General features: G+C 43.4%; 1 protein-coding gene across 8 annotated transcripts in view; it reads left to right on the top strand.

Moving 5' to 3' along the window:
* Window positions 1-19,440, top strand: part of dop1a (DOP1 leucine zipper like protein A) — a 352,103-nt gene that overhangs the window by 241,746 nt on the left and 90,917 nt on the right. For all 8 annotated transcript variants that reach the window (XR_013499663.1, XR_013499664.1, XM_078230041.1 and 5 more), the window contains one exon: window positions 14,490-14,663. Coding sequence is in view for 6 of the 8 variants with exons in the window: in XM_078230041.1 (XP_078086167.1) it covers window positions 14,490-14,663 (174 nt within the window). In the remaining 2 variants the exon portion in view is untranslated. The remainder of the gene's footprint in view (window positions 1-14,489; window positions 14,664-19,440) is intronic.

The following is a 19,440-nucleotide window of genomic DNA, read 5'->3' as shown; positions in this document are numbered from 1 at the left end:
GGTGCCAATGACTTGGGTAGGCAGGGGGAAATGGTCCTGTAGTCATAATTCAGGGTAGAAAATTAGCTAGCAGGATCTCACAAGTAGTAGTCTTTGGATTACTCCCAGTGCCATGAGCAAGTGAATACGGAAATAGGAGGATCAGGCAGATGAATGCTTGGGCTGGAAATATGGTGCAGGAAGGAGGGTTTTAGATTCCTGGGACATTGAAATTGGTTCTGGGAGAGGTGGCACCTCTACAAGGTTGCATCTGATGTGTTGCACCCAAGCAGAACTGGGACAGAATTCCTTGTGGGGTGTTTTGCTAGTGCTGTTGTGGGGGCTTAGAACTAACTTGACGGGTGTATTGGAACCAGGAGAAAATATTAGAGTAATACTAGAATGCACAAAATGATGGGAGTGACAGATACCACTAGAATAGAAAACAGTAAGTTAATGGGAAGAGTCAGAATAAGGGAAAAAGTAATGAATTCTAAGTTAGACTTTTACTGGGGAGGTGCCAGAGGACTGGAGAATTGCAAATGTTGTACCCTTGACCCAAAAAGGTTATGCAGATGAGCCCTAGTAACTACAGACCAGTCAATTTAACATCAGTGGTGGGTGAGCTTCTAGAAACAATTAGGTAGAATAGAATTAATAATCACATGGAAAAATGTGGGTTGATTAGGAAGAGCTTGGAAAATAATGTTTAACTAATTTGCTGGAGTTTTTTGAGGAGTTAACTGAAATGGCCAATGAAGGTAATACTGTTGATGTGGTGTACATGGACTTTCAGAAGGCATTCAATACAGTACCACACAACTGACTTGTGAGAAAAGTTATAGCTCATAGAATAAAGGGGACAATAGGTAAGTGGATACAGAATTGACTGTGTAATTGAAAACAATATTAATGAATGTTACTATGCTTCTTTGATTTGTTTTTGTTAGCATTTGCGCTCAGTAATTTTCAAGAGATTTTTTATATATTTGGTCATGGGATGTGGGCATTACTGACAAAGCCACCATTTATTGCACAACCCTAATTACCCTTGAAGGTGATGATGAATTAAAATGGAGTTACATTGGAAAATAGTTTGCAGCATGTTGTTATAATCCCTAGCTTAGTTTCACGTACGTAATCAAGCAAGGCCACATTCTGTTATTCATATGGACTTCATTCTGTAATACAGACACTAACTGCATTACAGACACTAACTCCCTAATACAGAAGGACTGGAAGAAACTGCTTGGTTTAAGGACTTTGCATTTGCTAAATAAAAAAAAGTCAAGAAAAGCTAAAATGCTGAGGTCACTTTTGTGATTTTGTACAAATACTTTGGTCCACAACCTTGATGGTAATTGAATGTAAGCAAAGCGAAAACTAATGTTTCTACCATTTGAGTAATAATTCCACCTATTTACAGTGACCTGTAATTATTTGCATTTCACTACAGTTCATTAAAGTGCTCAAAGTACATAACGCCTTGTCACCAAATGTTTTCAGACTTTTTTGTCTTAAGCCACTCCCATCATTGATTATTTATTGAAATAGAGAAAGGGGTAAGAAGGAGGAGGAATTTCTGAAATGTATTTAGACAACACACCAGCATGTTCTTGTTCCATCTAGAAATCGAGCATTGCTGCATTTGGTACTGGAGAATGAAGTGGATCAAATTGACCAGGTGTTGATGGGGGAACACCTGCTCATAGAATTCCTAAGTGCAGAAGGAGCTGTTTGGCCCATCGAGTCTGCACCAACTCTCTGAAAGAGTATCTTTCCAGGCCCCCTTCCCCTGCCCTATCCCCGTAACCCCACGCGGTTACCATTGCTAATCCACCTAACCTTCACACCTCTGGACTGTGGGGAAAAATGTGTAAACTCCATACAGACAATCACCCAAGGCCAGAATTGAACCTGGGACCCTGGCGCTGTGAGGCAGCGGTGCTGCCACCCTGCTGCCCTGGGCTGACATAGGTAAGATTAAATTGGAGAAATGTAACTGTGCAGGAAAATGTAAACAGCAGAGTGATAGGATAAATGGCAAATTAAATTCATGTAGCAAAAATTTTGGCTCAAAAAATTACAAGTTTTAGTGCTGAATATTCTGAGATAAAATATGTCCATGAAAGAAAGGTAGTTTGAATTAGCATAATATTACAGCGCTGGATTATATCATAAAATTGAGGCTAATAATTCGAAAGTGTAAGAACAATCTAAAATCAGTTGTCTAAATTGGAAGAGGGTTAATTTCAATGGGATGAGAAAGATCCAAGCAGGATAAAATGGAACCAAGAACTGTAAAGGACCAAAGGTAGGGAAGTCTAAAGCTAGAGGGCATAAGTTTAAGGTGAGAGGGGAGAGATACAAAAGAGTCCAGAGGGGCAGTTTTTTCACACACACGGTGGTGAGTGTCTGGAACAAGCTGCCAGAGTTAGTAGTAGAGGTGGGTACAATTTTGTCTGTTAAAAAGCATTTAGACAGTTACATAGGTAAGATGGATATAGAGGGATGTGGGCCAAAAGCAGACAATTGGACTAGCTTAGGAGTTTAAAAAAAAAAGAGTGGCATGGACAAGTTGGGCCGAAGGGCCTGTTTTTAGGCTGTAAACCTATGACTCGAACAATGGGTGATTTTTAAGGAAGGGATGGTTCAGGTATAGGCTGAGTGCATTCCAATAAGGGCAAAAGGACAACAAAGCCAGGGATCATTAGATAACAAGGGAGATGGAGAATATGATGAAACAAAAAAAGTGTCTGATGCATGCCAGGTGGATTCTTCAAGCAAGTATCATGTCAAATGCAATAGTTGAGAGGATAAGGAAAATAAAACTGGCAGAGAATGTGAAAATACAATAGCAGTTAACTTGAAAGGGAACCCTAAGTTATTTTGCTAGCATGTAAGTAATAGTAAACGGTGGAGTGAGACCATTCGGGACAAAGAGTGAAATATGCTTGGGGGTGCAAGATAATACTAGAATATTTAATAAGCGCATTGTGTTAGTGTTTACTAAATATTAAAAAGAGCTAAATATACATTCCAAGTTAATGTGGTGGTTGAGGGATGGGTTCCTAGAGTGTCATTGCCACCACACTCCTGTACTGCAGTGAGACCTGGACAGTCCTAACAGTAAGAAGTCTCTCAACACCAGGTTAAAGTCCAACAGGTTTATTTGGTAGCAAAATCCACTAGCTTTCGGAGTGCTGCCCCTTTGTCCTAACAGTGACATGAGGGAGCACTGCAGAAGTACCTCTGCTGCATCCTTTGAATGCAATAAGAGGATCATCAAACAAATGCATGTCTTTTTTGAAGCCAGTTCCACAAGCATTCAGGCAAAAGCTCTGTAAAATCAACTTTGGTGGCTGAACAGTGTCTGGATTATTGCTCCTGCCAAGCCCTGTTTTCTCAGTTCTCAAATGGCCAATATTCCAGAGGAAGGCAAAGAAAATGCTGCAAAGGTTCTGAAGCTCTCCTTGAAGTACAGTAGCATTGATTGGGGAGAAGCTTGCTACCAATTATTCAGAGTGACAACAGCTTTTCCGTCGAGCTGCATTGCGTTTTGAGTCGCAACCGTGCTGACACTATAGTTAAGAAAGCCCATGAACGCCTCTACTTTCTCAGAAGACTAAGGATATTTGGCATGTCAGCTATGACTCTCATCAACGTTTACACATGCACCATAGAAAGCATTCTTTCTGGTTGTATCACGGGTTTGGCATGACTTCTGCTCTACCCAAGACCGCAAGAAACTACAAAAGGTCATGACTGTATTCATGAATGAATGAATGAATTCATCACGCAAATCAGCCTCCCATCCATTGACTCTGTCTACACTTCCCACTGCCTCGGCAAAGCAGCCAGCATAATTAAGGACCCCATGCACCCCGGACATTCTCTCTTCCACTTTCTTCCGTCGGGAAAAAGATACAGAAGTCTGAGGTCACGTACCAACCCACTCAAGAACAGCTTCTTCCCTGCTGCTGTCAGACTTTTGAATGGACTTGCCTTGCATTATGTTGATCTTTCTCTACACCCTAGCTATGACTATAACACTACATTCTGCACTCTCTTGTTTCCTTCTCTATGAACGGTATGCTTTGTCTGAATAGCGTACAAGAAACAATACTTTTCACTATATGGTAATACATATGACAATAATAAATCAAAACAAAAACTTCTTAATAATGAGGCAGAGTGGTGGCAGGAAAGAAAAGAAAGGAAGCAAATACTGCACTCTGAATGTTGTTCCTCTGTTTAAGAAAGGGAATAGAAATGACCCTTGTAATTATAGACCGGTTAGTCTTACTTCGGTGGTTAGTAAATTGATGGAAAAGGTCCTTGGGTTTGGGATTTACGGCCATTTAGAAAGATGCGGATTAATCCGGGATAGTCAGCACGGATTCGTGAAGGGCAAGTCGTGCCTCACAAATTTAGAACCATAGAAAATTACAGCTCAGAAACAGGCCTTTTGGCCCTTCTTGTCTGTGCCGAACCATTTTTTGCCTAGTCCCACTGACCTGCACTTGGACCATATCTCTCCACACCCCTCTCATCCATGAACCCGTCCAAGTTTTTCTTAAATGTTAAAAGTTTGCCACTTTATCCGGCAGCGCATTCCACACTCCCACCACTCTCTGCGTGAAGAAGCCCCCCCCTAATATTCCCTTTAAACTTTTCTCCTTTCACCCTTAACCCATGCCCTCTGTTTTTTTTCTCCCCTAGCCTCAGCGGAAAAAGCCTGCTTGCATTCACTCTAACTATACCCATCAAAATCTTATACACCTCTATCAAATCTCCCCTCAATCTTCTACGCTCCAGGGAATAAAGTCCCAACCTATTCAATCTCTCTCTGTAACTCAGCTTCTCAAGTCCCGGCAACATCCTTGTGAACCTTCTCTGCACTCTTTCAACCTTATTTACATCCTTCCTGTAAATAGGTGACCAAAACTGTACACAATACTCCAAATTCGGCCTCACCAATGCCTTATATAACCTTACTATAACACTCCAACTTTTATACCCCATACTCCGATTTATAAAGGCCAATGTACCAAAGGCACTCTTTACGACCCTATCCACCTGTGACATCACTTTGAGGGAATTCTGTACCTGTATTCCCAGATCCCTCTGTTCAACTGCACTCTTCAGAGTCCTACCATTTACCCTGTACGTTCTACTTTGGTTTGTCCTTCCAATGTGTAATATCTCACACTTGTCTGCGTTAAATTCCATTTGCCATTTTTTAGTCCATTTTTCCAGTTGGTCCAAATCCCTCTGCAAGCTTTGAAAACCTTCCTCACTGTCCACTACACCTCCAATCTTTGTATCATCAGCAAACTTGCTGATCCAATTTACCGCATTATCATCCAGATCATTGATATAGATGACAAACAACAATGGACCCAACACCGATCCCTGTGGCACACCACTAGTCACAGGCCTCCACTCAGAGAAGCAATCCTCCACAACCACTCTCTGGCTTCTTCCATTGAGCCAGTGTCTAATCCAATTTACTACCTCCCCATGTATACCTAGCGACTGAACCTTCCTAACTAACCTCCCATTTTATTCAATTTGATTGAATTTTTTGAGGAGGTAACTAAGTGTGTTGATGAAGGTAGGGCAGTTGATGTCATATACATGGATTTTAGTAAGGCGTCCATGGTCGGCTTATGATGAAAGTAAGGAGGTGTGGGATAGAGGGAAAGTTGGCCGATTGGATAGGTAACTGGCTATCTGATCGAAGTAAGAAGTTTAACAACACCAGGTTAAAGTCCAACAGGTTTATTTGGTAGCAAAAGCCACACAAGCTTTCGAAGCTCTAAGCCCCTTCTTCAGGTGAGTGGGAATTCTGTTCACAAACAGAGCTTTGTGAACAGAATTCCCACTCACCTGAAGAAGGGGCTTAGAGCTTCGAAAGCTTGTGTGGTTTTTGCTACCAAATAAACCTGTTGGACTTTAACCTGGTGTTGTTAAACTTCTTACTGTGTTTACCCCAGTCCAACGCCGGCATCTCCACATAGAACATAGAACATAGAACATAGAACATTACAGCGCAGAACAGGCCCTTCGGCCCACGATGTTGCACCGACCAGTTAAAAAAAAAACTGTGACCCTCCAACCTAAACCAATTTCTTTTCGTCCATGAACCTATCTACGGATCTCTTAAACGCCCCCAAACTAGGCGCATTTACTACTGATGCTGGCAGGGCATTCCAATCCCTCACCACCCTCTGGGTAAAGAACCTACCCCTGACATCGGTTCTATAACTACCCCCCCTCAATTTAAAGCCATGCCCCCTCGTGCTGGATTTCTCCATCAGAGGAAAAAGGCTATCACTATCCACCCTATCTAAACCTCTAATCATCTTATATGTTTCAATAAGATCCCCTCTTATCTGATTGAAGACAGAGGGTGGTGGTGGATGGAAAATTTTCAGATTGGAGGCAGGTTGCTAGCGGAGTGCCACAGGGATCAATGCTTGGTCCTCTGCTCTTTGTGATTTTTATTAATGACTTAGAGGAGGGGGCTGAAGGGTGGATCAGTAAATTTGCTGATGTCACCAAGATTGGTGGAGTAGTGGATGAGGTGGAGGGCTGTTGTAGACTACAAAGAGACATAGATAGGATGGAAAGCTGGGCTGAAAAATGGCAAATGGAGTTTAACCCTGATAAATGTGAGGTGATTCATTTTGGTAGGACTCATTTAAATGTGGATTACAGGGTCAAAGGTAGGGTTCTGAAGACTGTGGAGGAACAGAGAGATCTTGGGGTCCATATCCACAGATCTCTAAAGGTTGCCACTCAAGTGGATAGAGCTGTGAAGAAGGCCTATAGTGTGTTAGCTTTTATTAACAGGGGGTTGGAGTTTAAGAACTGTGGGGTTATGCTGCAATTGTACAGGACCTTGGTGAGACCACATTTGGAATATTGTGTGCAGTTCTGATCACCTCACGATAAGAAGGATGTGGAAGCGCTGGAAAGAGTGCAGAGGAGATTAACCAGGATGCTGCCTAGTTTGGAGGGTAGGTCTTATGAGGAAAGGTTACGGGAGCTAGGGCTGTTCTCTCTGGAGCGGAGGAGGCTGAGGGGAGACTTAGTAGAGGTTTATAAAATGATGAAGGGGATAGATAGAGTGAACGTTCAAAGACTATTTCCTCGAGTGGATGGAGCTATCACAAGGGGGCATAACTATAGGGTTCATGGTGGGAGATATGAGAAGGATATCAGAGGTAGGTTCTTTACGCAGAGAGTGGTTGGGGTGTGGAATGGACTGCCTGCAGTGATAGTGGAGTCAGACACTTTAGGAACATTTAAGCGGTTATTGGATAGGCACATGGAGCACACCAGGATGATGGGGAGTGGGATAACTTGATCTTGGTTTCAGATAAAGCTCAGCACAACATCGTGGGCCGAAGGGCCTGTTCTGTGCTGTACTGTTCTATGTCTATGTTCTATGGATCCCACCATCTCTTGGGACGTTCTGCCCCATGTACTCAAAGATATACAGGTCGAGAATCGGCTTGTTCAGTCACATGACAACTTATGGCAGAAGCTTACAACCCTGAGTAGATGTTATCCTTGAATCGAGGGAAGCTTTGTGGGGTAGGAAATACTGGAAAATCTGGCTATAATTAAAGTGGATAAGTTGCCTGGTCCAGATAGCTTGCATTCCAGGTTTCCAAATGAAGTGGAAGTTGAGATAATGGAAAGGCTTTCTATAATATTCCAATCTTCCCTAGGTGCAGGGCAGGTGCCTGAGAATTGAAGAGCGACAAATGTGACATCCTTATTCAAGAAGGGCCATAATAATGTTCTAGTAACTACAGGCCAGTTAGTTTAACATCTGTAGTGGGTAAAACTTTAGCAACAATATTCCAGTTTTTAAAAAAAATTAACAGGCACTCTCTGAGTTTAGGGAGAGTCAGCATGAATTTATAAAAGGTGGATTGATGCAGAAAATTAATGAAAGAAATTTAATGAATATTGTCTATATGTATTTTAAGAGACCTTTTGACAAAAGTAGCACATGCAAGGCAAGAATTATAGCTCATGAAATAAAAGTGTCAATGTCTGCTTGGATTAAAAAATTAGCCTTAGGACAGAAAATTAGTTGTGGTAAATGCTTATTTTTCAGATGGTGGCCAGTAGTGTTTCCCAAGGAGTAGGAACACAGTTGTCAGCAATTAAGAAGGAATGGTAAAGCAAAGAGAAAGGACAGTTATAGTCCCTGGTCTGGGGCCAAGTAATCAGCATTCCAGAATGAAGTCAGTCCTAGTGTTTTGTGGGTCATACTGCAGGACTTTGCATGGTATGCATGTTGTAGTCCAGCTCCAGGGAGGGACAGTGGTTGTGTGACCTGTTGGAAAAAGACAACTTGGTGTGCAGAGTGTGGTCATGGGCTTAAAGTTGCTAACCATGGTCTTTTCTGTTTTGGTACTGGACTTCAGATGGGGTGGTAAAGGTAAGGAGAAGCATCTGTAGCCTGTAAAGGGCAAGAGGTAATACAGAGGAGGTATGTGAAACTTTCCTGGGAGGGGCCTCCTCTGTATGTGTCAGTGCATATAGCCTCGATGTAGGAAGGGGTAAGGTCCACATTGGGCAGAAGGATATCTACGGTAACGGGTTCAGTTGGCAGGGTTGGAATATTGATCACAATGACCATGGAATCCAGATTATTGAGGGAGGCTGGAGAATAATGGGAAGCATCTCTATCTGCTCTTTGGAGTGGTCCAGGAAGTTTGGAGGAACAGTAACACATTACGGAGGGAGGGTCAGAGTAAAATCTGAGCAACACCACCTTGTAAAGTAGAAATTATGGTGCAGTCAGAAACAAAACTAGAAATGAATATGGATGGGAGGGTTGGTGTCAGTGTTGGAGGAGCCCAGAGCTGTACTAGGGCCCCATTTCATGGGGCAGTTTCAACCTGCTTGCAGTCAAAACATTGAAATTAAGTCAGAGACGAGGGAAAAGTGGAAGGTCTTGTAAAGGTCCAACGAAACCATTGCCATTTTTGGCTCCTTAACAAGCGACTGTAACAGTCATGGGTTTTACAATACAGTTGCTCCATTTCAGCATTAACACACAGGAATGTGAAAAGTGGGAATGCAGACAGTCATTAAGGAGGCACAGATCAGATCATTAATGAAAGCCTCTAATCTGCTTTCTGCAATAGGCAGAGATAACTGGCCCAAGGGCACCCAGTCATAACTCGTGCAAGTTAATTTCAATCCGATATCTTGACTTGAAATTGGAGGAGAGAGTTTGGTAGGGTGGTGCATGTCATTAATATGTCCTGACCTTTTCGAACCTCTTTGGGATTAAGATATAGGTATCAGGGTTGGTAGCTTGGTCACTTCGCTCAGTTTGTGTTTCAGCTACAAGGCTACATCAGCAGCAAGGCTTGTTCTGAAGACAATAGCTATTTCCTTGCAAGTGGAAACTTTACTATTTTTCCTCATTCTTCATCAATCTGTCACATCTATCGGTCCACAGAGAGAAGCTGAATCCATGTGGTTTTGATGGCTTCATGGCACCAACACCTGATATTCATCACACCAGAAAGAGTTCCACTCCATTAATGTTCAACTGGTGTACAATCATCAGAAGGACATAATGCACTTTTATACCGGGTACCCTGGGAGTTCCTATGACTCATACTCTTAACTCTCACTCCCAGGTACCACATGCATTTGAAGGGCCTCAGTGAGTACAGGGAAGGCTGTTTGGAGATAAGGGTCACCCAGTCAAACAATGGCTCATGTCACCTGTGCATCGTCCTCAGACTGCTGCAGAGGAGAGATACATTGACGTGCATAGCTCCACAAGATTCATCATCAAGCAGACCATTGACATTCTGAAGATGTGCTTCTGATGTTTGAATCGCTCAGTTGAGACTGTGCAGTACACTTCAAAGAGAGTCTCTTGCGTGGTCGTTGTTTGTTGTGCCCTTCACAGTCCGGTGCTGCAAGGGGTGGGCGGGGAAGAGAGGTGGGATCCCTTGGCAGAGGGAGAAATGTAGGTGGCTGAGAGCTCCTCCTAATAATGACGAGCAAGAGGGACATGAACCTGAAAAGAAAGAAAAGGGTCAAATTCTAATTGACAATGCCATTGCATTGAAGCATGATGCAGAAGTCACGCCCGTAGCACAATGATAGCCACAAGACTCCAGGAGGAGTAAAGTGCAGCAATGAGAAACGGCTCACTCTTTCTATCCATTAGTGCTATGCCTGTGTACTGAAAGCGATTTTTAACCAGTCAGATCAACAGCAAGCTCTGTATTTGGACTTGCATCTTCAAGTAAGTCCCATGATTTGCAAGCCATGATCACTGGAAGATGAAAGTTGATACAAAAGCGCAAACATTCCGTCATCGCCACCTTAATGAGAAACAACAGCAGACACTGAGATGAGCGAATGGTTGGAGATATCATCTGAGGAGACACAACTGCAGCTATCCCTTGAAGGCTGCTGAGCAGCTCTCACAATATTGTCACGCAAGCAATAAAGATTACAAATCCATTTAGTGTAACTTCCCATAAAAATTCTGACACATCTCCATGACATCACACAAGGTCGGTAACTAGTGAGGTTGTGAATGTGAGGCTCATAAAGGGAGATGACTAATGTGCCTGCTGTACTGTAAATGGCAGAACCCTGAGGAACATTAACATACAGAGGGATTTGAGCATGCAGGTCCATAGTTCCCTAAAAGTGGCTACACAGGTGGCCATGGTGATTAAGAAAGCATATGGCATCCTTGTCTTCATTAGCCGGGGCATTGAGTACAAGAGTTGGGATATCATGTAGTCGCTATATAAAACTTTGCTTTGGCCACATTTGAAGTATTACGTGCAGTCCTGGTCACCACACTATCAGAAGGACGTGGCGGCTTTGGAGAGAGTGCAAAGAAGGTTCACCGGGATGTTGCCTGGTCTTGAGCGTGTAGGCTATGAGGAGAGGTAGAATACATTAGGGTTGTTTTCACTGGAAAGACGGAGGCTGAGGGGACACCTGATAGAGGTCGACAAAATTGAGAGGCATAGACAGGGTGGATAGTGCGAGGCTTTTTCCAAGGGTGGAAGTGTCGATTACAAGGGGGCACAGGTTCAAGGTGAGAGGGGGAAAGTTTAAGGGAGATGTGTGGGGGAAATTTTTCATGCAGAGTGGTGGGTGCCTGGAAGGTGCTGCCAGAGGATGTGGTGGAAGCAGGCACATTAGCAACACTTAGGAGGCATCTGGAAGAGTACATGAATAGGGAGATAATAGAGGGATACGGACTGAGTAAGGGCAGAAGATTTTTTTTTCCTTTAGTTAGGGCATCATGTTCGGCACAGGCTTGGAGGGCCAAAGGGCTAGTTCCTGTGCTACAAAACAAAGAACAATACAGCACAGGAACAGGCCCTTCGGCCCTCCAAGCCTGCGCTGCTCATGTGCCCAACTAGACTATTCGTTTGTATCCCTCTATTCCCAGTCTGTTCATGTGGCTATCTAGATAAGTCTTAAACGATCCCAGCGTGTCCACCTCAATCACCTTGCTTGGTAGTGCATTCCAGGCCCCCACCACCCTCTGTGTAAAATACGTCCCCCTGGCATCTGTGTTGAACCTTGTCCCCCTCACCTTGAACCCGTGACCCCTTGTGTTCATCACCTCCGACCTGGGAAAAAGCTTCCCACTGTTCACTCTATCTATGCCCTTCATAATTTTATACACCTCTATTAGGTCGCCCCTCATCCTCTGTCTTTCTAGGGACAACAACCCCAGTTTACCCAATCTCTCCTCATAGCTAAAACCCTCTATACCAGGCAACATCCTGGTAAACCTTTTCTGTACTCTCTCCAAAGCCTCCACGTCCTTCTGGTAGTGTGGCGACCAGAACTGGACGCAGTATTCCAAATGTGGCCTAACCAATGTTCTATACAGCTGCAACATCATATGCCAACTTTTATATTCTATGCCCTGTCCAATAAAGGCAAGCATGCCATATGCCGCCTTCACCACCCTCTCCACCTGTGCTGCCACCTTTAAGGTCCCTCTGTGTGTCTATACTCCTGATGGTTCTGCCATTTATTGTATAGCTCCCCCTTACATTAGATCTACCGAAATGCATCATTTAGCATTTATCTGGATTAAATTCCACCTGCCATTTCTCCGCTGAATGTTTCAGTTTATCTATATCCTGCTGTATTCTCTGACAATGTTCATCACTATCCGCAACTCCAGCAATCTTTGTGTCGTCCGCAAACTTACTGATCACACCAGCTACATCTTCCTCCAAATCATTTATATATATCACAAACAGCAGAGGTCCCAGTACAGATCCCTGCGGAACACCACTAGTCACAGATCTCCAACTGGAAAAAGACCCCTCCACTGTTACCCTCTGTCTTCTATGGCTAAGCAAGTTCTCCACCCATCTAGCTAGCTCACCTTTTATCCCGTGAGATTTAACCTTTTGCCCCAGCCTGCCATGAGGGACCTTAACAAACGCTTTACTAAAATCCAGATAGACGACATCCACGGCCCTTCCCTCGTCAATTGTTTTTGTCACCTCCTCAAAAAGCTCAACCAAATTTGTGAGGCATGACCTCCCTCATACAAAACCATGCTGTCTATCGCTAATGAGATTATTCAGTTCTAAATGCGCATATATCCTATCTCTAAGAATCTTCTCCAACAATTTCCCTACCACGGACGTCAAGCTCACCGGCCTATAATTACCCGGGTTATCCTTTGTTCTATGATGACTGAGTAGGAGGATGGCTCATCCTCACTACAAAAGGGTACATGAATATGCACAGCGCCAACAAATTACCAAACCAAACCATTCCCATTGACGTCAGATGTATTTACAAAAGTGCAAGATATATACAATGATTGAATACCAGTGAGCTAGAAGTGAGTTATTAATTTTTCTAACCCCACCGCTGTACCTCGGTGCAGCCATGACATCCCCAGAGCTTACTGACTGCTATGTCCTGTTGTGTCTGACCTTGGTAGGTGTCTGACCTTGGTGGATGTCTTCTGGTTGCTCAGGGGGTTTTGGGCCTGATAAGGGTCTCCTGTTCAGGACAGATGCTCCGTCCTTGGCCTGACCAGCTGAAGTTGATGGAGTCGCTGGCAGACGGGATCGGACAGGTCAGACACCCTTGGAGTGTCCTGAGGTGTCAGGTTGATGCTCCTCCCTGTTGGTGCTCAAGGGCCCTTCCCTGATTCATAGAATCCCCATAGTGCAAAAGGAGGTCATTCGGCCATTGAGTCTGCACTGACCTTCTTCAGGGTAACAGCTTTGAGAGAGAGTAAGATGGTGCTACTAGCAAGAGATTAGAGTGTCTTCATGTGGTGGCGCACAAGAGATGTCGAGTATCTTCACTCAGGCCCTGCCACCTTGGCATTGTCCAGTGCCCAGTGGGCACTGCCAGGATGCCAGGTTGACACTGCCCTGACCCTCGGGGTTTGGGGGGGGCCTCAATGGCCTCCAGTTGCACCAGCGAGGCCATTATGTCAGGTCCTGATTGCTGGGGACCATACATGATCACTATTGGTGGCAACCTTCACAGGTGAGGTCATAAATCCAAGTGAGTCTGGACGATTGCATTCCTGGCTCGCGAAATGGATTTAAATGAGCTCATGAATGTTGTAATCAGCTTTGCAGTGGGGAACAACGCGAGACTGATTATATCAGGAAAAAATAGCCCAGGAAGATCCTTCCTGTTTTTGGCCTCCCACTTAAATTTCCCGCCCTGCTATGCTGGTTGACCAGTGTAGAAGGGTAGGAAAATTGCGCCCAGCACCTTTCCAGCAATCCAGTACTCTTTCAGTATTGCACCGAAATATTCGCCTAAATTTAGTGTTTTTCCGCTGAGTGGTTTGACCCCATGATATTCTGACTTGGGCAAGAGTGCTATCACGATAGGTTGGAAATTTAATGAATACAAATAAACAAAACTTAAATGTTTCATCAAATTGTTCTGCTTGACCAGTGAATTTAAGATTTACCTTACAGTAAATGTAAATACAATATAAAGCAGTTGCCAATAATTCATTGATCACCTTGACAACGCTTGACAATACTTGTAAATAACTTAAAACTTATATATGTTAATCAAACTGATCGTCTCCTAAAAAATAATCTCATTTTAAAAAATTATGCAATAAACTAATTAATTTGCTGTGACATTGTATGTAAGATTGATTACCAGGTGACTCAGATGAGTGGCTGCTTATCAGAACCAAGGTCTGCAAACTTAATTCAGTTCCCATTCCAAAACTAATTCCAATATAAACTTGTATATCCATATTTATAATCGAAATTACCCAAGTAAACTTACACCCTCTTACCATTGACAGTTGTGCATACCTCCACCAGGAAGGAGAGGGTGTTACAGCAAGATAGGTTTGTGCAGGCAGTTGTAATTATAAATATGATCTTAAGAATTTATAATGCCAAGTGTGCATGAACATTTTTAATTTATTTAATTGATAATTATCAATATTCCCTATTTTTCAGCTGATGGTTACGGTGGACCAGAAATATTTGTCTGAAGCAAGAAATGGAATTCTTTTTATCCTGTGTACCATCATGTCGTCTGTGAGCCTGCTATGGGGAATCTTACAGGTTGCAGACTCAACTGAGAGAACCGTAGCTGCGTCTGCTGTTACTATCAACCTGGGCTCCACAAAGGTAAGTGAAGTGTTGAATTTCCAATGCATAGCCATTATGAAAAGAGGCAGCCAAAACAGAAGCAAGCCAATTTTTGTGTCTGCAGCATGTATTAATAGAGTTAAATGACCCTATGAAATGGTGATTATAGAAAAGTCTGAAGTTCAGCTTCATAATCTTACAAAATTTACCGATTCTGTTCACTTACCTAGAAGCATATGTTTTGTATGTTTCTCTTTTGATTTGATGATTGTCATATGTATTGGGATACCGTGAAAAGTATTGTTGTGCGCTATACAGACAAAATGTACCTTACTGTACATGGGGAGAAGGAGAGGGTGCAGAATATAGTGTTACATTCATAGCTGGGGCGCAGAGAAAAATCAGCTTACTTTATGGTAGGTCCATTTAAGAGTCTGATGACAGCAGGGAAGAAGCTGTTCTTGAGTCGGTTGGTACATGATCTCAAACTGACGGAAGAAGGTGGAAGAGAGTATGTCTGGGGTGCGTGGAGTCCTTGATTATGCTGGCTGCTTTTCCAAGGCAGCAGGAAGTGTAGATAGAGTCATAGCAGTTTACAGCATGGAAACAGGCCCTTCGGCCCAACTTGTCCATGCTGCCCTTTTTTAAAAAACCCTTAAGCTACTCCCAATTGCCCGCATTTGGTCCATATCCCTCCATACCCATCTTATCCATGTAACTATCTAAATGCTTTTTAAAAGGCAAAATTGTATCCGTCTCTACTACTACCTCTGGCAGCTTGTTCCAGACACTCACCAACCTCTGTGAAAAAATTGTCCCTCTGGACACTGTTGTATCTCTCCCCTCTCACCTTAAACCTATGCCCTCTAGTTTTGGACTCCCCTACCTTTGGGAGAAGATATTGACTATCTACCTTATTATGCCCCTCATTATTTTATAGACCTCTATAAGGTCACCCCTGCCTTCTACGCTCCAGAGAAAGAAGTCCCAGTCTATCCAGCCTTCCTTATAACTCAAACCATCAAGTCCCGGTAGCATCCTAGTAAATCTTTTCTGCATTCTTTCTAGTTTAATAATATCCTCTCTATAATAGGGTGACCAGAACTGTACACAGTATTCCAAGTGTGGCCTTCCCAATGTCTTGTACAACTTCAACAAGACGTCCCAACTCCTGTATTCAATGTTCTGACCAATGAAACCAAGCATGCCGAATACCTTCTTCACCACTCTGTCCACCTGTGACTCCACTTTCAAGGAGCTATGAACATGTATCAATGGATGGGAGCCGGGTTTGCGTGATGGATTGAGCTACGTTCACGACCCTTGTAGTTTCTTGTGGTATTGTTCAGTGAAGGACCCATACCAAACTGAGATACATCCGGAAAGGATGTTTTCTATGGTGTATCTGTGACAATTGGTGATGTTGTAGCAGACATGCCGAATTTCCTTAGCTACAAAGAACAAAGAAAATTACAGCACAGGAATAGGCCCTTCAGCCCTCCAAGCCTGCACTGACCATGCTGCCCGACTTAACTAAAACCCCCTACCCTTCTGGGGACCCATATCCCTCTATTCCCATCCTATTCATGTATTTGTCAAGACGCACCTTATCCGCTTCCACTACTTCCCCCGGCAACGAGTTCCAGGCACCCACTACTCTCTGTGTAAAAAATCTGCCTTGTACATCTCCTTTAAATCTTGCCCCTCGCACCTTAAACCTGTGCCCCCTAGTAATTGACTCTTCCACCCTGGGAAAAAAGTTCTGACTATCTACTCTGTCCATGCCTCTCATAATCTTATTGACTTCTATCAGGCCACCCCTCAACCACCATCGTTCCAGTGAGAACAAACCATGTTTCTCCAACCTCTCACAATAGCTAATGCCCTCCATACCAGGCAACATCCTGGTAAATCTTTTCTGTACCCTCTCCAAAGCCTCCACATCCTTCTGGTAGTGTGGCAACCAGAATTGAAGACTATATTCCAAGTGTGGCCTAACTAAGGTTCTATAAAGCTGCAACATGACTTGCCAATTTTTAAACTCAATACCCCGGCCGATGAAGACAAGCATGCCGTATGCCTTCTAGACTACCTTCTCCACCTGTATTGCCACTTTCAGTGACCTGTGTACCTGTACAACCAGATCCCTTTGCCTATCAATACTCTTAAAGGTTCTGCCATTTACTGTATATTTCCTATCTGTATTAGACCTTCTAAAATGCATTGCCTCACATTTGTCCGGGTTAAACTCCATTTGCCATCTCTCCGCCCAAGTCTCCAACTGATCTATATCCTGCTGTATCCTCTGATGGTCCTCATCGCTATTCGCAAATCCACCAACCTTTGTTTCGTCCGCAAATTTACTAATCAAACCAGTTACATTTTCCTCCAAATCATTTATATATATATTACAAACAGCAAAGGTCCCAGCACTGATCCCTGAGGAACGCCACTTGTCACAGCCCTCCATTCAGAAACGCATCCTTCCACTGCTACCCTCCGTCTTCTTTGACCGAGCCAGTTTTGTATTCACCTTGCCAGCTCACCTCTGATCCCATGCAACTTCACCTTCTGCACCAGTCTGCCATGAGGGACCTTGTCAAAGGCCTTACTGAAGTCCATGTAGACAACATCCACTGCCCTATCCTCATCAATCATTTTCGTCACTTCCTTGAAAAACTCGATCAAGTTCGTGCGACTTCCTGAGAAAGTAGAAGTGTTGGTGGGCTTTCTTAACTATAGCGTCAGCGTGGAGGGACCAGGACAGATTGTTGGTGATCTGGACACCGAGGAGAAAATTTTCCCATCACGCCGGCTATGGGAATCGTAGCAGGCGGGGGATGGACCATGCAAAGGTCAGTTGACAGTGGGCAGGATTTTCCGATTTTGGGGCGAGCATGGCCAGAAAATACTGCCCCTAGGAACTTGAAACTCTTAACCATTTCCACTTCATCATCATCATTGATGTAGACAGGGGCATGTCCTCCACTATGCTTTACTCCCTTTCTTTGAAAAAATCTCTCCATATTTTGCCAGTGCTTATTCTGTGTAGAAAAATGAAATGTTTAATGGTTCATGGGATTCCCCACTAAACATATGGCATAATCCCATGGGGCGGCACAGTGGTTAGCACTGCTGCCTCAGAGTGCCAGGCACCCAGGTTCAATTCCGGCCTCAGGTCACTGCCTGTGTGGAGTTTGCACTTTCGCCCCATGTCTGCATGGGTTTCCTCCGGGTGCTCCGGTTTCCTCCCACCGTCCAAAGGTGCATGGGTTAGGTTGATTGGCCATGCTAAATTGACCCCAGTGCCAGAGGGATTAGCAGGGTAACTGTGTGGGGTTAGGAGAATAGGACATGGGTGGGATTGTGGTCAGTAAAGACGTGATGGGCCGACTGGCCGTCTTCTGTGCTGTAGGAATTCTATGATAATAAAATTATTAAATTTCAATCACTGATACCCAAGCCTTTTTGTTGTTGAGTTTTACAAAAGTAAAATAAGTTGAAAGTTACTGAAAAATATTAAGGATATCTTCATTGGGACCTTCAGTTTTGAGGTCTTTTGAGATGATAAAGTTTGAACATAGAACTTTATTCATGTTTTTTAAATGTTTAAATATCATAACAGTATGTGTAAATCAACTTATAAATAAAGTATCTGATATTTTTAAAATTTTTAAGTGTTTACAGGAATGTCATAACTACAGTTGACACTATTCCTCCCCTTGTCATGTTACTACTGCAGCCCTATATTGAAGTCCTTTTTGGCAATCTTGCCTGACTTCTGAATTTTTGTATGAAATCAAAGCTCAAGAAACATCTTATTGGTTGAGGAATTTGTAAAGATATTAAATTAAATAACAGTGCAATCACCGTTCTTATGAATGGTGAACAAAATTGGCATGTGACAGCCGTACAAATGTAATTCTAAATTGCTACTTAAGTAATGAATATGGTCCCGATCTTCCAGATAGTGGCCACGCTGGTGATATTCCTGCTGACTGCAAAGGTATTTGCAATCCTACCTTCTTCTACCCATGCAGCCAGGTCTTTCTGTCCTGGTTACATCCATGATGCTTCTGTATGGCCTTCCCCGAAAAGTAGTGTTGAAGAGGAAGATCCATGCCTCCTTTTTGTAATACCAGCGCTTGTATTCATAGAAACACAAAATAAAATCAGGGAAGGTCATTCAGTCCTTTGAGTCTGCTCAGCCATTCAATATGATCATGGCTGATCCTCTATCTCAACCCCATACCCCCCTTAACACCTTTAGAATCTACACATCTACTAATTTCCTTTTTAAATATATTCAGTGACTTAGTCTGCAGAAGAGTAGAGAATTTCCAGGTTCACTAGAATGAAGATGTTTCTCCTCATTTCAGTCCTAAGTGGCGTTTCCCATATCCTGAGACCATGAGCCCCTTGTTCTGGATACCTCAGCAGGTGGAAACATCATCCTTGAATCCAGTCTGTCCAACTCTGTCAGAATTTTGTGTTTCAATGAGATCCACCCTCATTAATCTAAACTCCAGTGAATATGATTATCACTGCTGCCTCACAGCACCAGGAACTTGCATTTGATCACGGCTTTGGGTGACTGTGGGTGTTTGCACGTTTCTCCCATGTCTGCATGAGTTTCCTCTAGATGCTCTGGTTTCATAGAATCATAGAACCCTACAGTGCAGGAAGAGGCCATTCGGCCCATCGAGTCTGCACTGACCACAATCCCACCCAGGCCCTACCCCCATATCCCTACATATTTTACCCGCTAATCTCTCTAACCTACACATCTCAGGACACTAAGGGACAATTTTAGCAT

The sequence above is a fragment of the Mustelus asterias genome, chromosome 15, assembly GCF_964213995.1.
Source record: "Mustelus asterias chromosome 15, sMusAst1.hap1.1, whole genome shotgun sequence".
NCBI lineage: Eukaryota > Metazoa > Chordata > Chondrichthyes > Carcharhiniformes > Triakidae > Mustelus > Mustelus asterias.
This window is presented reverse-complemented; position numbering and strand designations above follow the sequence as displayed.